At 34.6% G+C, this 14474-nt stretch overlaps 2 protein-coding genes across 10 annotated transcripts; both read left to right on the top strand.

The window, feature by feature from the left end:
- The first annotated feature begins 1351 nt into the window (after positions 1-1351).
- Positions 1352-12439, top strand: ATG12A (Ubiquitin-like superfamily protein). Of its 9 annotated transcripts, none has more exons than XR_014356630.1 (6): positions 1352-1419; positions 1541-1599; positions 6661-6729; positions 6824-6886; positions 7595-7725; positions 12151-12376. XR_014356630.1 is itself a non-coding variant. In XM_082908995.1 (6 exons), the coding sequence occupies exons 1-5, from the start codon at positions 1386-1388 to the stop codon at positions 7683-7685; spliced, it is 285 nt and encodes a 94-aa protein (XP_082765121.1). In that variant the 5' UTR covers positions 1352-1385; the 3' UTR covers positions 7686-7725; positions 12151-12439. The 9 variants fall into 9 exon arrangements, 5 of the variants coding, with proteins under 5 accessions (XP_082765121.1, XP_028080832.2, XP_028080831.2 ...); XR_014356629.1 differs by lacking the exon at positions 12151-12376 and adding an exon at positions 9826-10287; XR_014356627.1 differs by lacking the exon at positions 12151-12376 and adding an exon at positions 7812-8252.
- On the top strand, positions 3690-5878 carry LOC145813513 (uncharacterized). Its single transcript, XM_082908992.1, has 2 exons — positions 3690-4961; positions 5053-5878. The coding sequence occupies exons 1-2, from the start codon at positions 4105-4107 to the stop codon at positions 5690-5692; spliced, it is 1497 nt and encodes a 498-aa protein (XP_082765118.1). The 5' UTR covers positions 3690-4104; the 3' UTR covers positions 5693-5878.
- Positions 12440-14474: the final 2035 nt, after the last annotated feature.

The raw sequence follows: 14474 nt of genomic DNA, 5'->3' as shown, positions 1-14474 counted from the left end.
ATTATTTTTTCTATTAATTTTATTAAATAAAATAAAGATAGTTTAAATTGAAAACAAATTTAAAATTTAAATTGATAAAATTAAAAATTAAAAGTTGATTTGTTACAAAGGTAAACTTTGGATTTTTTATTTTATTTTATTTTTTTGTGGTAATTACCCAAATATTAATCACTTTCCTTGGTTTGGATTTTTTAAAAACACTTTTTAAAAAATTCCACTTTCTTATTTTTTTTGTATTTTTTTATTTTTACTAATTTTTTTTAATATTTTAAGCAATTTTTTTAATTTTTAGACACACCTAATATAAAAACACTTAAAAAGTATAACTTTCGTAAAAAAATCTTTAAAAAATTCACTAAATACCAAAAATATAAAAAAATAAAAATTCAATATATTTTTCATATTTTTGTATATTTATTAATTTTTTTAAATATTTTTCATAAATATTTTATTTTTTAGATATATCTAAGTAAGATACATCTAAAAAAAAAAGAAAATTTTAAAAATATTCACTAAATACAAAAAAAACACGAAAAATAAAAAACTCAATTTAAAAAAAACTCAATTTAAAAAACTGAAACAAAGCACATTGAATAATGTTTGTTTCCAGTTTTTTGAAAACACTTTTCAAAAAATTCTACTTTCTTGTTTTTCATATTTTTTTATTTTTACTGAATTTTTTAATACTTCAATCAAAGTTTTTTAATTTTTAGACACACCTAACACAAATACACTTAAAAAATATAATTTTCATAAAAAAATATTTAAAAAATTCACTAAATACCAAAAATACAAAAAAAATAAAAATTTAGTATATTTTTCATATTTTTGTGTGTGTATTAATTTTTAAAAATATTTTTTTCACAAATATTTTATTTTTTAAGTACATCTAAGTAAGGTGTATCTAAAAAAAATACTTAAAATTTCAAAAATATTCACTAAAAATAATAAAATACAAAAAACAAAAAATTCAATTTTCAAAAAATTAAATTCAAAAAATTGAAACTAAACCCACGGATAATAATAATAATAATAATAAAGCGTGGAAGCAGTAAAATATGTGGTGGAAATAGCTGTTTCTCTAATATTTAGGCCTAGTTTGGGAAGATTGAAAAAAGACAAAAAGTCAAAAAGTCACTATCCTATTTAAGTCACATCATCTTATTTAAGTTACATCACCTCTCTAACACATCACTTCAAACCCAACCCAAAACCAACCCATATTTTACAAAAAGTCAAAAAGTGCACTTATTTAGTCTTCCCAAACTATTCAAACCCAACCCAAAACCAACCCATATTTTACAAAAAGTCAAAAAGTGCACTTATTTAGTCTTCCCAAACTAGGCCTTAATAGAAAGGTCGTAACCTTCTTCTTCCTGAGAAATATGGCTTCGGAGTCTCCGAGTTGTGCTCGTAAAGGTCAGTAGTCTTCGTTAAATCTCTCTAATTATTATCTTAAATTAAAGTTTAATTTTAGTTGATTAAGCTTCATTAATGGTGTGTTTTTTTGGGGGGGTTCCTCCCTTTTTATTTGATGTAGTTGTTGTTCATCTAAGAGCCACTGGTGATGCCCCAATTCTCAAGCAAGCCAAGTTCAAGGCATGTCTTCTTTGATTCCTTTGTTAATTTGTGATTGTTTTAATCTAATTTGAATGTTCTCTCATTGAATTGCTGATCTCAAGACTATACTTGAAAACCTAGTTCACATACGAATATGAATTTATGTCCTAATATCAATGATAAAGTATTATGATTTCGCCGAGTTACAGAGTCAGAGAGATTGGGAATTCATTAGGTTGTGGGTAGGGGGTTGATGGGGTTCTCTATGTTTTGTGGAGTTCAAACAACAGACCAGAGTTTGGATTTGGGTTTTTTTTTTTGTGTTATTATGTTTAAAATAAATGTGTATATTTTGTGTCATTGAATATTATTGGAGTTTTTAACTGTGTTTGTATTGTATATAATGTCCGAATGTTATGAATTCTGTTCGGACTTCATTTTTCTGCCTTCATGTGATAGCTCTCTCCCAAAACATTATTCTTTATATAACTTTGTAGCAATTTGTGGGGATCTTCTAGAGAATTTAGTGTCTCCTACCTACGGAACATAATTGTGGATCACTCATATCATATGGCAATATTAGCTTAATCAGATTTGGTAACCATGTTGTATGCAAATGCAATACTTGTTTTGAGGCATTCTCAAATGCTTCTAGATCATTAGAATTGTGTTGAGATTGGGTGGAGGGTGGATATGATCATCCCATCCCATCCATGGCTGTTAGAATCTTATGATTCAAAATTCAATTTATATGATTCAATATAGTATTCAACAGAAACGATTTGATTCATGCTGTTGAATCTTAAATTGATTGAATTGTATGATTCAATTATGATTGACTATGATTCATTGCAATTCGTTGCGATTAGCTGCAATTCAATTCTCTTTTCATAATGCATGAAACGATGTCGTTTTTTGCTAAAAAAAAAATAAAATAAAAAAAAGATCAACAAATTATATTTATTTATATGTAATTTTATATGTACACTATGAAGCATGGACACTCCAAAATTGATGCCGTAGCAGTATCCGACACACGGACACGCCGGGGACACGGGGACACGCCGTGGACACGTACGGGACACGCCATCTGGCGTGTCCCTTTAATTTAATGATTTTTTTGGAAGGGGACACGGCAGGGACACGGAGGGGACACGCGTGTCCATTTCTGGACACGCCATGGGACACGGCGGGGCTCGTTTTTGAATTTTTTATATTTATTTGGGGTCAAAGTATAATATTTATAAAGTAAAAAAAAAAAAAAAAAAAAAAAAGAGCCCTAATCGAAACTGAAACTGAGTAAAGGAGAAAAATTAACCTTCTCTCTCTCAGTCGAAGCCCGATCGAAGCTCTGTCTCTCAGTCGCAGTCCTCCGACGTCGATCGCAGCCCTCCGACATCGATCGAAGCCCTCTGACATCGATCGCAGCCCTCTGACGTCGATCGATCGCAGCCCTCAGTCCCTGCTTCAGTCGATCCAGTCGTCTTCGAAGGTAAGCCCGTCTCTCGCTCTCTCTCTTTCGCCTGTCTCCTTCTCTTTCGCTCTCTCTCTCTCTCTCTCAGCTTTCGACAGATGAGAGTTTTATTTATTTATTTATTTATTTTTTTACGTTTATATATGTTATTATATGTAACATACTCTTTTTTTATTTATTTTTTATTTTGATACTCTTTTTTTATTTATTTTTTATTTTGATATATATTAATAAACCTCTTTTTTTTTTTTTTTGATATATATTATATGTAAGACTCTTTTTTATTTTTATTTTTATTTGTTTATATGTTTATATATATATATATATGTAAGAACTTTTTTTTTTAATTATATGTTTATATATATGTATATATATAAAACTGTATTTAAATTCTATTTTTTTTATTTAAACTCTTTATTTAGATGAGGCTGTTTTTTTTAATTATATGTTTAAATTCTGTTTTTTTTAATTACATATCCTCTGTTTTTTTTTGTTTTTTTATTTATCCTTCTAATGTTAATGTTAATTTATAGGAAAAATGTCTAGTTCAAATTCTGCCAATAACACACCATCTGCCTTTGATGCTGAAGATGATAAGCCACTGTGGAAATATGTGACTAGATTAGAAAAATCTGGTGCAAAAGGAGGGAATTATACTTTTCAATGTAACTTTTGTCGGGTTACACGTAAAGGTTCATACACTAGGGTAAAAGCCCATTTGATGCAAATTAAAAATCAGGGGATAGAAGTGTGTCCAAAAGTAACAAGTAAGGATGAAGCAGATTTTGAGAGAGCAATTGCAGAAGCAGAGTTGAAATTGAAAAACTCTAGGTTGAAGAAAGTCCCATTGCCTCCTCCTAGTTCAAGTGCATCATTAGGTTTATGTTTTAATGAACCAGAGGAGATATATGGATCAAAAAGGAAGAGGTCAACTGCTTTAGGGAGTGGAAGTAGTAGTAACCCTGTTATGAAAGCATTTAACATTGGGGCTCGAGAACGACTAAATAGTGAGATAGCTAGAATGTTTTATTCAGCAGGCTTGCCATTTCATTTGGCAAGAAATCCTTACTATGTTAGTGCATTTACTTTTTATTTCCGGAGGTGGGCCTATGTTTCTTAAAGCGGTTGATTGTTCAGGGGAAACAAAGGACAAATATTTTATTTCCAACTTGATGAAGGAAGTAATTATGGAGGTTGGGCCTAAAAATGTGGTTCAAGTCATTACAGATAATGCCGCAAATTGCAAGGCAGCCGGGCACCTAATTGAAGCACAATTTCCTCACATCTTTTGGACTCCTTGTGTTGTGCACACCCTCAATCTTGCCTTGAAGAATATTTGTGCTGCCAAGAATGTGGAAAATAATTCAGTTGCATTTGAAGAGTGTAATTGGATTAGTGAGATTGTGGGTGATGTGATGATGATCAAGAATTTTATTTGTAATCATTCCATGAGGTTGGCAATGTACAATGAGTTTGTGAGTTTGAAACTTCTTTCAGTTGCCGAGACACGCTTTGCTTCTTCTATTGTCATGCTTAAGAGGGTCAAGTTGATAAAGCAAGGTCTCCAAACAATGGTAATCAGTGACAAATGGAGTTGTTATAGGGATGATGATATTGGCAAGGCCAAGTTTGTGAAGGATAAGTTATTGGATGACTTTTGGTGGGATCAAGTTGACTACATACTTTCCTTTACTGCTCCTATTTATGACATGATTAGAGTTTGTGACACCGATAGACCTTCTCTTCACTTAGTATATGACATGTGGGATACAATGATAGAAAAAGTGAAGATGGTGATATATAAGCATGAAGGAAAGCGACTAGAAGATGAGTCTACATTCTATAATGTAGTACATCAGATTCTTGTAGACCGGTGGAACAAGAACAACACACTACTTCATTGCTTGGCACACTCATTGAATCCAAGGTGATTACAACACAATTTACTATTTTTATTAATTTAAGTTTAATATTATTCTTTCACATTTATAATGAGTAGTACTTTTTTTTCATTTTAGGTATTATAGTGATGTGTGGCTTCATGAGGATCCAAGCCGAGTTCCCCCACATAGGGATGAGGAGGTTTGTCTTGAGAGAAAAAAGTGCTTGAAAAGGTTCTTTGATGATCCAATGGAGCGCACTAAAGCAAATTTGGAGTATGCTAAGTTCTCAACAAAAGAGGGGCCATTTGCTGACATTGATTCCATTGGAGATAGATGTGATATGGATCCTCATAGTTGGTGGGTTGTTCATGGTGCATCTGCACCCACTCTTCAATCTTTGGCTTTAAGGCTACTTGTGCAACCTTCTTCTTCATCATGTGCTGAGAGGAATTGGAGTATATACTCTTTTATCCATTCAATGAGAAGAAACAAGATGACACCCCAACGTGCAGAGGACTTGGTTTTTGTTCATAGCAACCTCCGTCTTTTATCAAGGAGAACCCCACAATACCATGAAGGAGAGACCAAGTTATGGGATATTGCGGGCGACACATTTGATTCATTTGATGATGTTGGAATGCTTGAGGTTGCAAATCTGTCACTTGATGAACCTGAGATGGAGGTTGTGTTGTTTACAGATGATGGAGGTGCAAACGAAGAAAAAGGTGGTGATGCTAATGATGATGAAGACGTGCAAGAAATTGGATCTACTTGAAGTTTTGAAAGGCCTACTTCTTTTTTTCTTTTTCTTTTTTTTCTTCTTCTTTGTCTCTTATTTAGTGTTTTTGTAAAGAATATTGTTGGATGTTTTCCCCTTATATTTATTGTTGGATGTTGGATGTTGAATCTTTTGCCTCTCTTATATTTATTGAATTAATGGTACTATATTAGTGTTTGTTAATTTTGATTTAGAATGAATGTAATACGAATCTACATAACACATAAAAATATATATATATATATATATATATAAATCGCCGTGTCCCCTGCCGTGTCCGTGTCCCCATTTTTTGAAAATTGCCGTGTCCCGTGTCCGTGTCCGTGTCCGTGTCCGTGTCAGTGTCCGTGCTTCATAGTATGTACATACCTAAATACAATTTAGTTATACTGAAATTTATTTTATTTAAAACGCTATGTGTATATTTTTATATGTATCTAATATATAATTTATTTTAAACACTATCTTACGATTTTTTGATTCCCTATTTTAGCAAAATGACTCATGATTTGACAACAATGATCCCAATATAACAAAGTCTCAACTTTTTTTTGAAAGGGAACTTTCGGCCTGAGCATCTTAGCTTTTCTAAATTTTGAGAAGTATATAATGAGATTATCATATCCTATCGTAACAGAATCTTTACCATTCTTCTGAAAGGGAACTTTCGGACAGAGCATGATTAGCTCTTCTTAGTCAATGAAATATGTTAATGGAGGAAACTTTATGATACTTTCCTTCTATTAAAATCTGATTGTACCACCACAGTAAGTTATAGTTTATAATTGAAAGGTTGTGTAATTAATGAGGATGCTTTGTTTGTTCATGGATTGCCCTTTTCCTGGTGCTATGTACTAATTATGTGGCTTTAGTCAATTCTTGGAAATCCTTATTTTTTGTATTGTTGTTGATTGCCATTAACCAATGTTGATACGTATGTGTTTGATACTTTTTGAGGATTACAGATTGCTGGAACTGATAAGTTTGCTAAAGTGATTGACTTTCTTCGTCGCCAGCTTCACAGGGAGACATTGGTAGATGATTTTCTCTGTTTTATTTTTTTTTGCCTTATTTTTGTTGAATCACTGAGGCTTTCCTTTTTTTAAAATTGTTTTTCTTGCTCTATAGTTTGTGTATGTCAACAGTGCCTTCTCACCCAATCCAGATGAATTGGTGATAGATCTGTATAAGGTAAGTTGTTGCTAGTTAATTCCATTTTTCTTGTGTGTTTGGATAAGTTTGTTTTATATTTCATCAATTATGCTAATGTAAAATTGTCAGATAATCAAACCTAAACATCTTCTGTTTTTGAGTTTTTGTGACTGCATATGTTTATAAGTAGCAAACGATAACAAAGACCACCAAGAAGATGGTATTAGTTGTAGACGTGTATCATTTTGTTTGTTGTGTCTAGATATGATTGAAATCTACATTATGATTTATATGTTGTCGCATTTTAGTCTGATTTTCTGGAAGGGGAAAATACATATAATGAGTTTTCTCAAAAGCTGCAAAAAAAACTTTGTTCTTAAATAGATATATTCCAATTGCAAGTAGAATTTATATTTGTTTGTGATAAGTTGACAAAAAAATTTTTTTTTTTTTTTCACCTTCTATAAACTGGTATGTGGACTCTGTTTGCGAAGGCAATTTGATTTTAAAAATTTCACCAATGGGGGAATTGAGTAAACAGTTAGCAAGATTTTTATGGTGATTCTCACATCTTTCTCGGATAAGAATAACTGAGCTGAATTTCCAGTTACTTTTATGGATATATTAATGTAAATTAAAAATATAAGATAGCCCTCCAGTGACTTGCATGCTGTTTCTCTATACTTTTGAAAGAAAGTGTAAACACTCAGTTTGAATTCTGTTACTGATTTTGCTTATGTTTCTCAGTCATTTAGTTTTGCCACCTTTGTGTTTTTAGAATTTTGGTTTCGATGGTAAGCTGGTGGTTAATTATGCTTGTTCCATGGCATGGGGCTAACTGTCACTGATGGATCTTAAGCTATGACCCTCATTATATGGTGAGTACATTTGTAAATACATTCAAGCCAACTCTACGTAATTTATCTAGATAGTGATGACTAATGAGCATTATATATATGATTAGGTTTTCACCTCTGCTTCAACTATAAATATCTGTCACCGGCTTCAACTATAAATATCTGTCACCAGACTAACTTTGACCTATCACTCGTCTCATCTCCTAGTTTTGTTTGGCAAATAGAAGCATGGTAGCAGACATCAAGTTGAATGAAATTGTCGACAGAAGATCTTCCTGTACATAATGAATTGAATGAATATAGATATTCTTTTGGTGGTGATTAATCCAAGAGTTACAAATTTGATTTGTGTAAGCGTTCCTTCCTGTGCTTCTCTTTTATGCTCTTCGTACTTCTATTTAACGAGAAAAGAGTGGTAGAGTTTGGCTACATATATATGTTTTGTTTTCTTTTAAGCAATGTTACATAACCCTTTAATATAGGGTAAATTACATTGTCTTTCCCTAAGGTTTGAAAAAAATATATGAAGCCTCACAAGTTAAACATAATTATACTGATCTCCTTTTTATTAAGGGTAAAAGATATTGCAGTATAATTTTTTTTTATCTATATTTCTAACAGATCAAGATTAATAGAGTTCATTATCATGACTCATTCATGACACTGTTTTTGATTTGGGTATTTGCAATATCTGATAGTCTGCAACTTGGTAAAAGGGCAATTTGATGATATTGCTTTTCTTCTTCAAGTAGGCTTTTGTCTCCTATAATTACTACACATTTATCAAAAGATAAAAAAAATTTCAATTCTGTAAAAGGGAAAATCATTTGCTTGCAGATTGAAGATATATATATTATGGTGGAGCATTGAAAATTCAGGGCAATATCTTTTGACATTCTTTATTTTTGTATTTATTCAATTATTTTGGTCCCATTATGTTTACCTAATGGTGATGCCCTCAACCCCCCTTTTTATTTATTCGAAAAAAATCAGCTGCCAAATTACACCAATTGAAACTGACTTTTGAGAAGGTGAGCAAAAGTCGATTTGGATCAATTAAATGATAAAAATTGACGGATTGATTGACCTGTATGTTAGAAATTGTTAACCCGCTTACAATGAAAATTATGAGACTTCATGTTGGCTTCTTCTTCCAATCTGTCCATGCACAATAAAGGCAAAAAAATTCATTTTTTATTTTTATTTTTTTAAAATTCAAAAGAAAATGACTTAAGCTTTCAAACATTTTATATATTAGGATCTTTAATAAAATAATAAAAAAAATAAATCATGCAATTTAGTGGCAAACAGTGGAGTGCACTTGATTTGGGTTGTACCACAGGGCAGCACTCAAAATAGTGATGATGTATAAATAATAGCTGATATTTAAGTGCAACTGTAAAATGCCTTTTTGTTAGGTTTAATTCCATTTTTACTTATTTTGTGGATATATGCATTTACATCCTTTTACCCACCTACTGGAATATGCAAGTGTGTTGTTTATTACATTCATATATGAATAGCAACTATTACTATGGGGAGGCTGTTCATTTACAAATATGTTTCATTTTAAAAAGGCTTGGATTGGATTATTATCTAAAAAATAATGCTATACAAATTTTAAAATTATATATATATATTATATGTACATATTACATATTTATGTGGCACCTATCTATAATATTACTGATGTGACTCCTATTTCAATTTTTTAAATTTTATTATTACATGGCACATTAGTAAGGAAGGTTTATAAGATTTGTTTCTTAGTATAATTTTTTTTCATCTAGTAATAGAGATGTAAGCGGTTTGATTCGATCAGAGTTGTACAAAAATTTAGTACCGAATGGAACTCGCAGTTTTGTTGATTGAAATATTGAAATTTACAACATGTTACAGTTTGATTTTGCTGGTTTAGCATAGAGGGGAGATTTTTATAAAAACTTGTAGATTATGGAGGGGGAAAAAAAGATGAATATTTTTCTAACCAAACATGAATTACTGATCACTTATTTTTTAATGCTCAAATTATTAAAATATGAAAGTACTTTAATATAATTAATGTAGATTTATACTTTGGAATTTCGTATTTGTACTGATCTGCTACTGTTTTCTGTATAGGCTGATTTCATACTGCCCAGCTCTGTACACTTTTTTTTTTTTTATCAAAGAAACCAATTAAGATTCATTCATAGATAAACTAGAAACAAGCAAGGGAGGGGGGCATGCCACCCAATTTACAGGAAGATAACCTCCTAGTCTAGCTCGTGCAACCCAGTTCGCTGCACTATTAACACTGCGAGGACGCCATCTGAAAGAGAGACCACGCTTGTGTGCTAAAGCCTTGATGTCAGCAACGAGAGCAGCACAATCCCAAGGAGGGGCATCCTCTGAAACACTTAGCTTGATTGCTCCTTGATTATCCCCTTCAACCTCCACTCGACTGAGATGCAGGGTGTCTGTGACAACCCTCACCATTGATTAGTGTTAATCTATGATTAAGCATGTTAAGTGATTGATTGATTAAAATTCTGACTGATTGATTGAGTGTATTAATTTAAATGCATTTATATCTGTTTGTCATTGATTTATCTGTTCATACTTTAAGTTTCGAACTGTAAATTGAAGGCCTTATCGGCGGCCGAATCTGAAATTGATTTTTGTTTTGTGTTAATTAGAATTAATGTGATTTTATGGTATGTTAATTGAAATTTGACTTGGTATGATTAAATTGGATTAAATAATGTTAACTTGCATTAGTGGGCTTATTTACCAAAATGCCACTTAATGGGCCACTTTGTTAAACCTTGTCTAGAGCTTGATTTCATGTCATTTGCTCATCTTTGAGAGACCAAAACCGTAGGAGAGAGTGAGAGAGGAGAAGTTTGGTTTTATCTAGAGAATTGCTTGGAAATTTAGAGGAATTGAAGTGTAGATTGCACATTTGAGCTTCTATTCTTGAACTTGAAGACTTAAGGTAGAGCTTTTACCTTCTTGTTTATGAATTGAGTTGATTCTTGCATGGTTTAGAAGAATGTTGAAGTCTAGAGCCAAGTTATGGCTTTAAATGTGGATTAGTGAGCTTGAATCATGCATGCATGTTTACATTCTTGAATTTTGAGGTTGTTTTCATAGAATCCTCACATGCATGTCCATATTTGGGTTATAGTTCATGAATCCATCATGTTTTTGAGTGAATTGACTCATTTGATCATGTATTGGAAGCTTTGATTTCATTTGAACACATGTATGTTGTATGTTCATCATGTTCATGAAGTTTTGTTGAAATTGTGTTTTAATTGAACTACTTTTGGGCCTTGATTTTGCAAATTGATCTTTGAAACATGTCATATTATGAGTTTTAAAATGTTTTCCCGAAAATTAGCCCAAAAGGATCGAATTTGATGCTTTAAAAGTCGAGTTTCATGTTTGGAGACAAATCTGGAAATTCCAGATTTTGGATCCACGCGAGCAGGGAACTCCACGCTTGAGCGTACACTATGAGTTCATGCAGTCCGCTCGAGCGGGGAAAGTAACACTCGAGCGTGAAATGCGTATATCCAGTACTTTGCATGTGTTTACAGTCCATTCGAGCGAGGGAATGCACGTTCGAGCGAGGACTTGTGTTTCACGCTCGAGCGGGGATCGAGCGCCCGTCGAGCGTGAATTTCATGCATCCAGTACTTTTGCAGTCCGCTCAAGCGAGGAAAGTCACGCTCGAGTGGAGATCCTTTGTCTGCATGTCCGCTCGAGCGTAGAAAGCCACGCTCGAGCGAGACCCCTGTTTTTTGAAAATGCTGAAAAGTGTTTTAAAGTACATCTTTGCATCCTCATTTCATCCTAGGCATTCCTAGACCTTGTTTAAGGCATCTTAATGAGGATATTGGTGTAGAATCACACCGAGTCAAGTTAAGGACTAAGTCATTGATTCCCAAGTGTGTAACTTAGTGTGTGTTCGTTCTGTAACTATGTATGGTTGGCATCCGAGAACGCTCACTAGCCTATCTGTAACCCGGAACTCTGTGAGTAACAATGTTGTAAAGATATATTCAATCATGAATATTTTCTGAATGATCAACTGTACTACTTTCTAAAATGATATTTCTTACTAAATGAATGCTTGTCCTATTTGCGAACTATATTCGTGGCATCCATAGCAATTTACTGTTACTGTACTGTACTGCTACTGTCACAGAGATCTCTGTTGGTTCTCATGTTTGGAACCATTACTGTTTACTGATATGATGGCCATCAACTGACTGTTCGGTCTGTTAAGACCTACTGTACTGTTTGCTATAGAATGTACCACTTATGACTGCTATAATTGAATAACTGATATACTGTTCAAATGACTGTTTTAAATACTAAAAGGACATTCATTCCTAACCTCTTTACGCATATGTTATGCACTAGGCTTTAGCTTACTGTTTATATATATATATGTAGGTGTCCAGGCACCGGATCAGAGCTAGGAGCGTAGGGTTTAAACTCCCTTTTTGTCAAGCCAACCAACGTGTCTCACTGCGAGGTTCCAAGTGCTGCCAAGCTAAGGCTGCTTGGGGGTGTTTTAGATTCCCCCTTTCTGTTTCTGTTTTGTATAGACTGTATAGACGGACTGCACCTGTACTGTACTGTTCTAATGGGGATTAGGTCCTTGTCCTGGATGCTTGTATATAATGTATGTATATACTGTTATGGTTTTGAATGTGAATATGTTATGAAAAGTCTTTTTGCATACAGACTGTCACAGCTCATTGGACATCTTTTATTACTATTTTGGCTTCCGCCAGCCCCTGTACTCTGTATTATTGTCTTTACTGTTAAGCAGGCCTTCGGTAATCACGGATTACTGGCCGGTTACGGTGCTAAACCCATAGGGACGGGTTTGAGTCGTGACAGTGTCACACATAACGCAGGCCAAACGGATTGCCATCACTTCACCCTGAAGCACCGAAGCAATAGGGGCTTTCGTTGCAATCCCGTCGAGAAGTGTCCCTTGATCATTATGCAACAAAGCGACCACCACACCCACTCTTGTACCAGGTTGGATAGCCACATCACAATTGACTCTAAAAGTCCCTTGTGCAGGAAAGACCCATGCTTGGTTAACACCACTTGCCTGTCTGAAAACACTAGGAAGGGCCGCCAACATCGATTAGGCTGTCGCAAATTCCATGGCATCCCGAGCGGCCTTGAAAATTACTTCCATTGGATCCACTGGCACATGGTTAAAGATGTGATCATTGCGAGCCATCCAAATATGCCAACACAGCCACAACATCTGACAGATGATATCTTGCCGAGTTTGGGATATGTCAAAGCTAACCATGATCCCTCTAAGCCATACCGAAATTGTCTGAACTCGTGAAGAATCAAACCGAAGACCTAGACCACTCCCGAACCAAACTGCCTTAGTCCAGAAACAGCCTACGAGAATGTGTTCGATAGATTCAACCTCAACATGACAAATTTGACATAGATTCGTCTATGTACACCTACGGATATGTAAGTTTTGACGGGAGGAGAGATAATTGTTACACATCCTCCATGCAAAATGTTTGAGCTTAGAAGGAAGGGTCAGCCCCCAAATGAACTTCCATTCCTTATCAGACTAGCAGAATGAGGAGGACGGAGTCGAGTGAGAAGAGGTGGTCTCTTTGTTTACCATAACTACATACCCGAACTTGACTGTGTAAGAACCTCTGGCCTCATAATGCCAAATGTACGAGTTGTTGATGTTCTCAATAGAGATGGGGATTGCGACTATTGCATCTACCTCTTCCGAGGAGACCAAACCTTCCAATTTCGTTATATCCCACGCTTTGGTTCGAGGCACAATCACATCTTAAACCAAATTAACTACACACCCAGTCGGTTGTCGTGATTGCACTCGAAAATCCTTTAACGCTGGAACTCATTTATCATCCCAGAATTTAATCGAGGCACCGTTGAAAACTTGCCACCGCAAACCATCAGCCAACACTTCACGGCCATGGAGGAGACTTAACCAAGCCTAGGATGCGCGAGCCCCTTTTGCAGCATGCATGAAGTCTGAATGGGGATAATAAATACCCTTCAAGACTTGAGCACTGAAAGAATTAGGAAAACGCAAAAGCCTCCACTCTTGTCGAGCAAGTAAAGCTTTGTTGAAGGTCTTGAAATCTCGAAAGCCTAACCCCTCCTTTCACTTGGGAAGAATTAATTTGCTCCATCTAGCCCAATGAATGCCATTTTCCTCCGGATTGCCTTTCCACCAGAAATTACGAATAAGATAATCCAGTTTGTTACACACCCTATTAGGAAGCAAAAAGCAGGCCATTACATATGTGGGAATAGCTTGTGCCACCAATTTAATAAGGGTCTCCTTCCCACCTGTAGACGTCCCGAACGTCCTGGGAGGGAATCCCGTTTTGTTCATTGGGGCTTACTACAGTTCAGGACTCAATGTCATGGTTCTTAATCTGACCCCACAATGTGCGATGTGAGATTGATAAATCACCAAAGAGTCCAAATCTGGCAAATCGTTTTGGAAAACTGATTTTTAAGAAAGAAGTGTCAAACATAGACTGTTTTGCCAGATATAGAGTCGCCACCTAAATATTTTGTTTTAGGAGAATTTAGGAAACCCTGACTCGTGCCTAAGGCCACGTGTCCGTCATCACCAAAGTTGCCTCAGCTCGGGAACTTAGGTACGATTAGGAAAGGTCAGCTATGAGCACCCCCGCTTGCCCGATCCGAAGATCGGCCTGTACTAAGCATGATATCGAGTT

This window comes from Camellia sinensis, chromosome 15, assembly GCF_055761805.1.
Source record: "Camellia sinensis isolate YWXY chromosome 15, ASM5576180v1, whole genome shotgun sequence".
NCBI classification, from domain to species: Eukaryota; Viridiplantae; Streptophyta; class Magnoliopsida; order Ericales; family Theaceae; genus Camellia; species Camellia sinensis.
The sequence above is the reverse complement of the archived record's forward strand: the minus strand, read 5'-3'. Positions and strand labels throughout refer to the sequence as shown.

Excerpts from the sequence above, each read along its gene's own strand:
- LOC145813513 (XM_082908992.1), top strand. The coding sequence starts at position 4,105 with ATGTTAGTGCATTTACTTTTTATTTCCGGAGGTGGGCCTATGTTTCTT. Across the intron at positions 4,962-5,052 it reads GCACACTCATTGAATCCAAG|GTATTATAGTGATGTGTGGC; the intron begins GTGATTACAACA and ends TTTTCATTTTAG.
- ATG12A (XM_082908994.1), top strand. The coding sequence starts at position 1,386 with ATGGCTTCGGAGTCTCCGAGTTGTGCTCGTAAAG. Across the intron at positions 1,420-1,540 it reads TCCGAGTTGTGCTCGTAAAG|TTGTTGTTCATCTAAGAGCC; the intron begins GTCAGTAGTCTT and ends TATTTGATGTAG. Across the intron at positions 1,600-6,660 it reads TCAAGCAAGCCAAGTTCAAG|ATTGCTGGAACTGATAAGTT; the intron begins GCATGTCTTCTT and ends TGAGGATTACAG.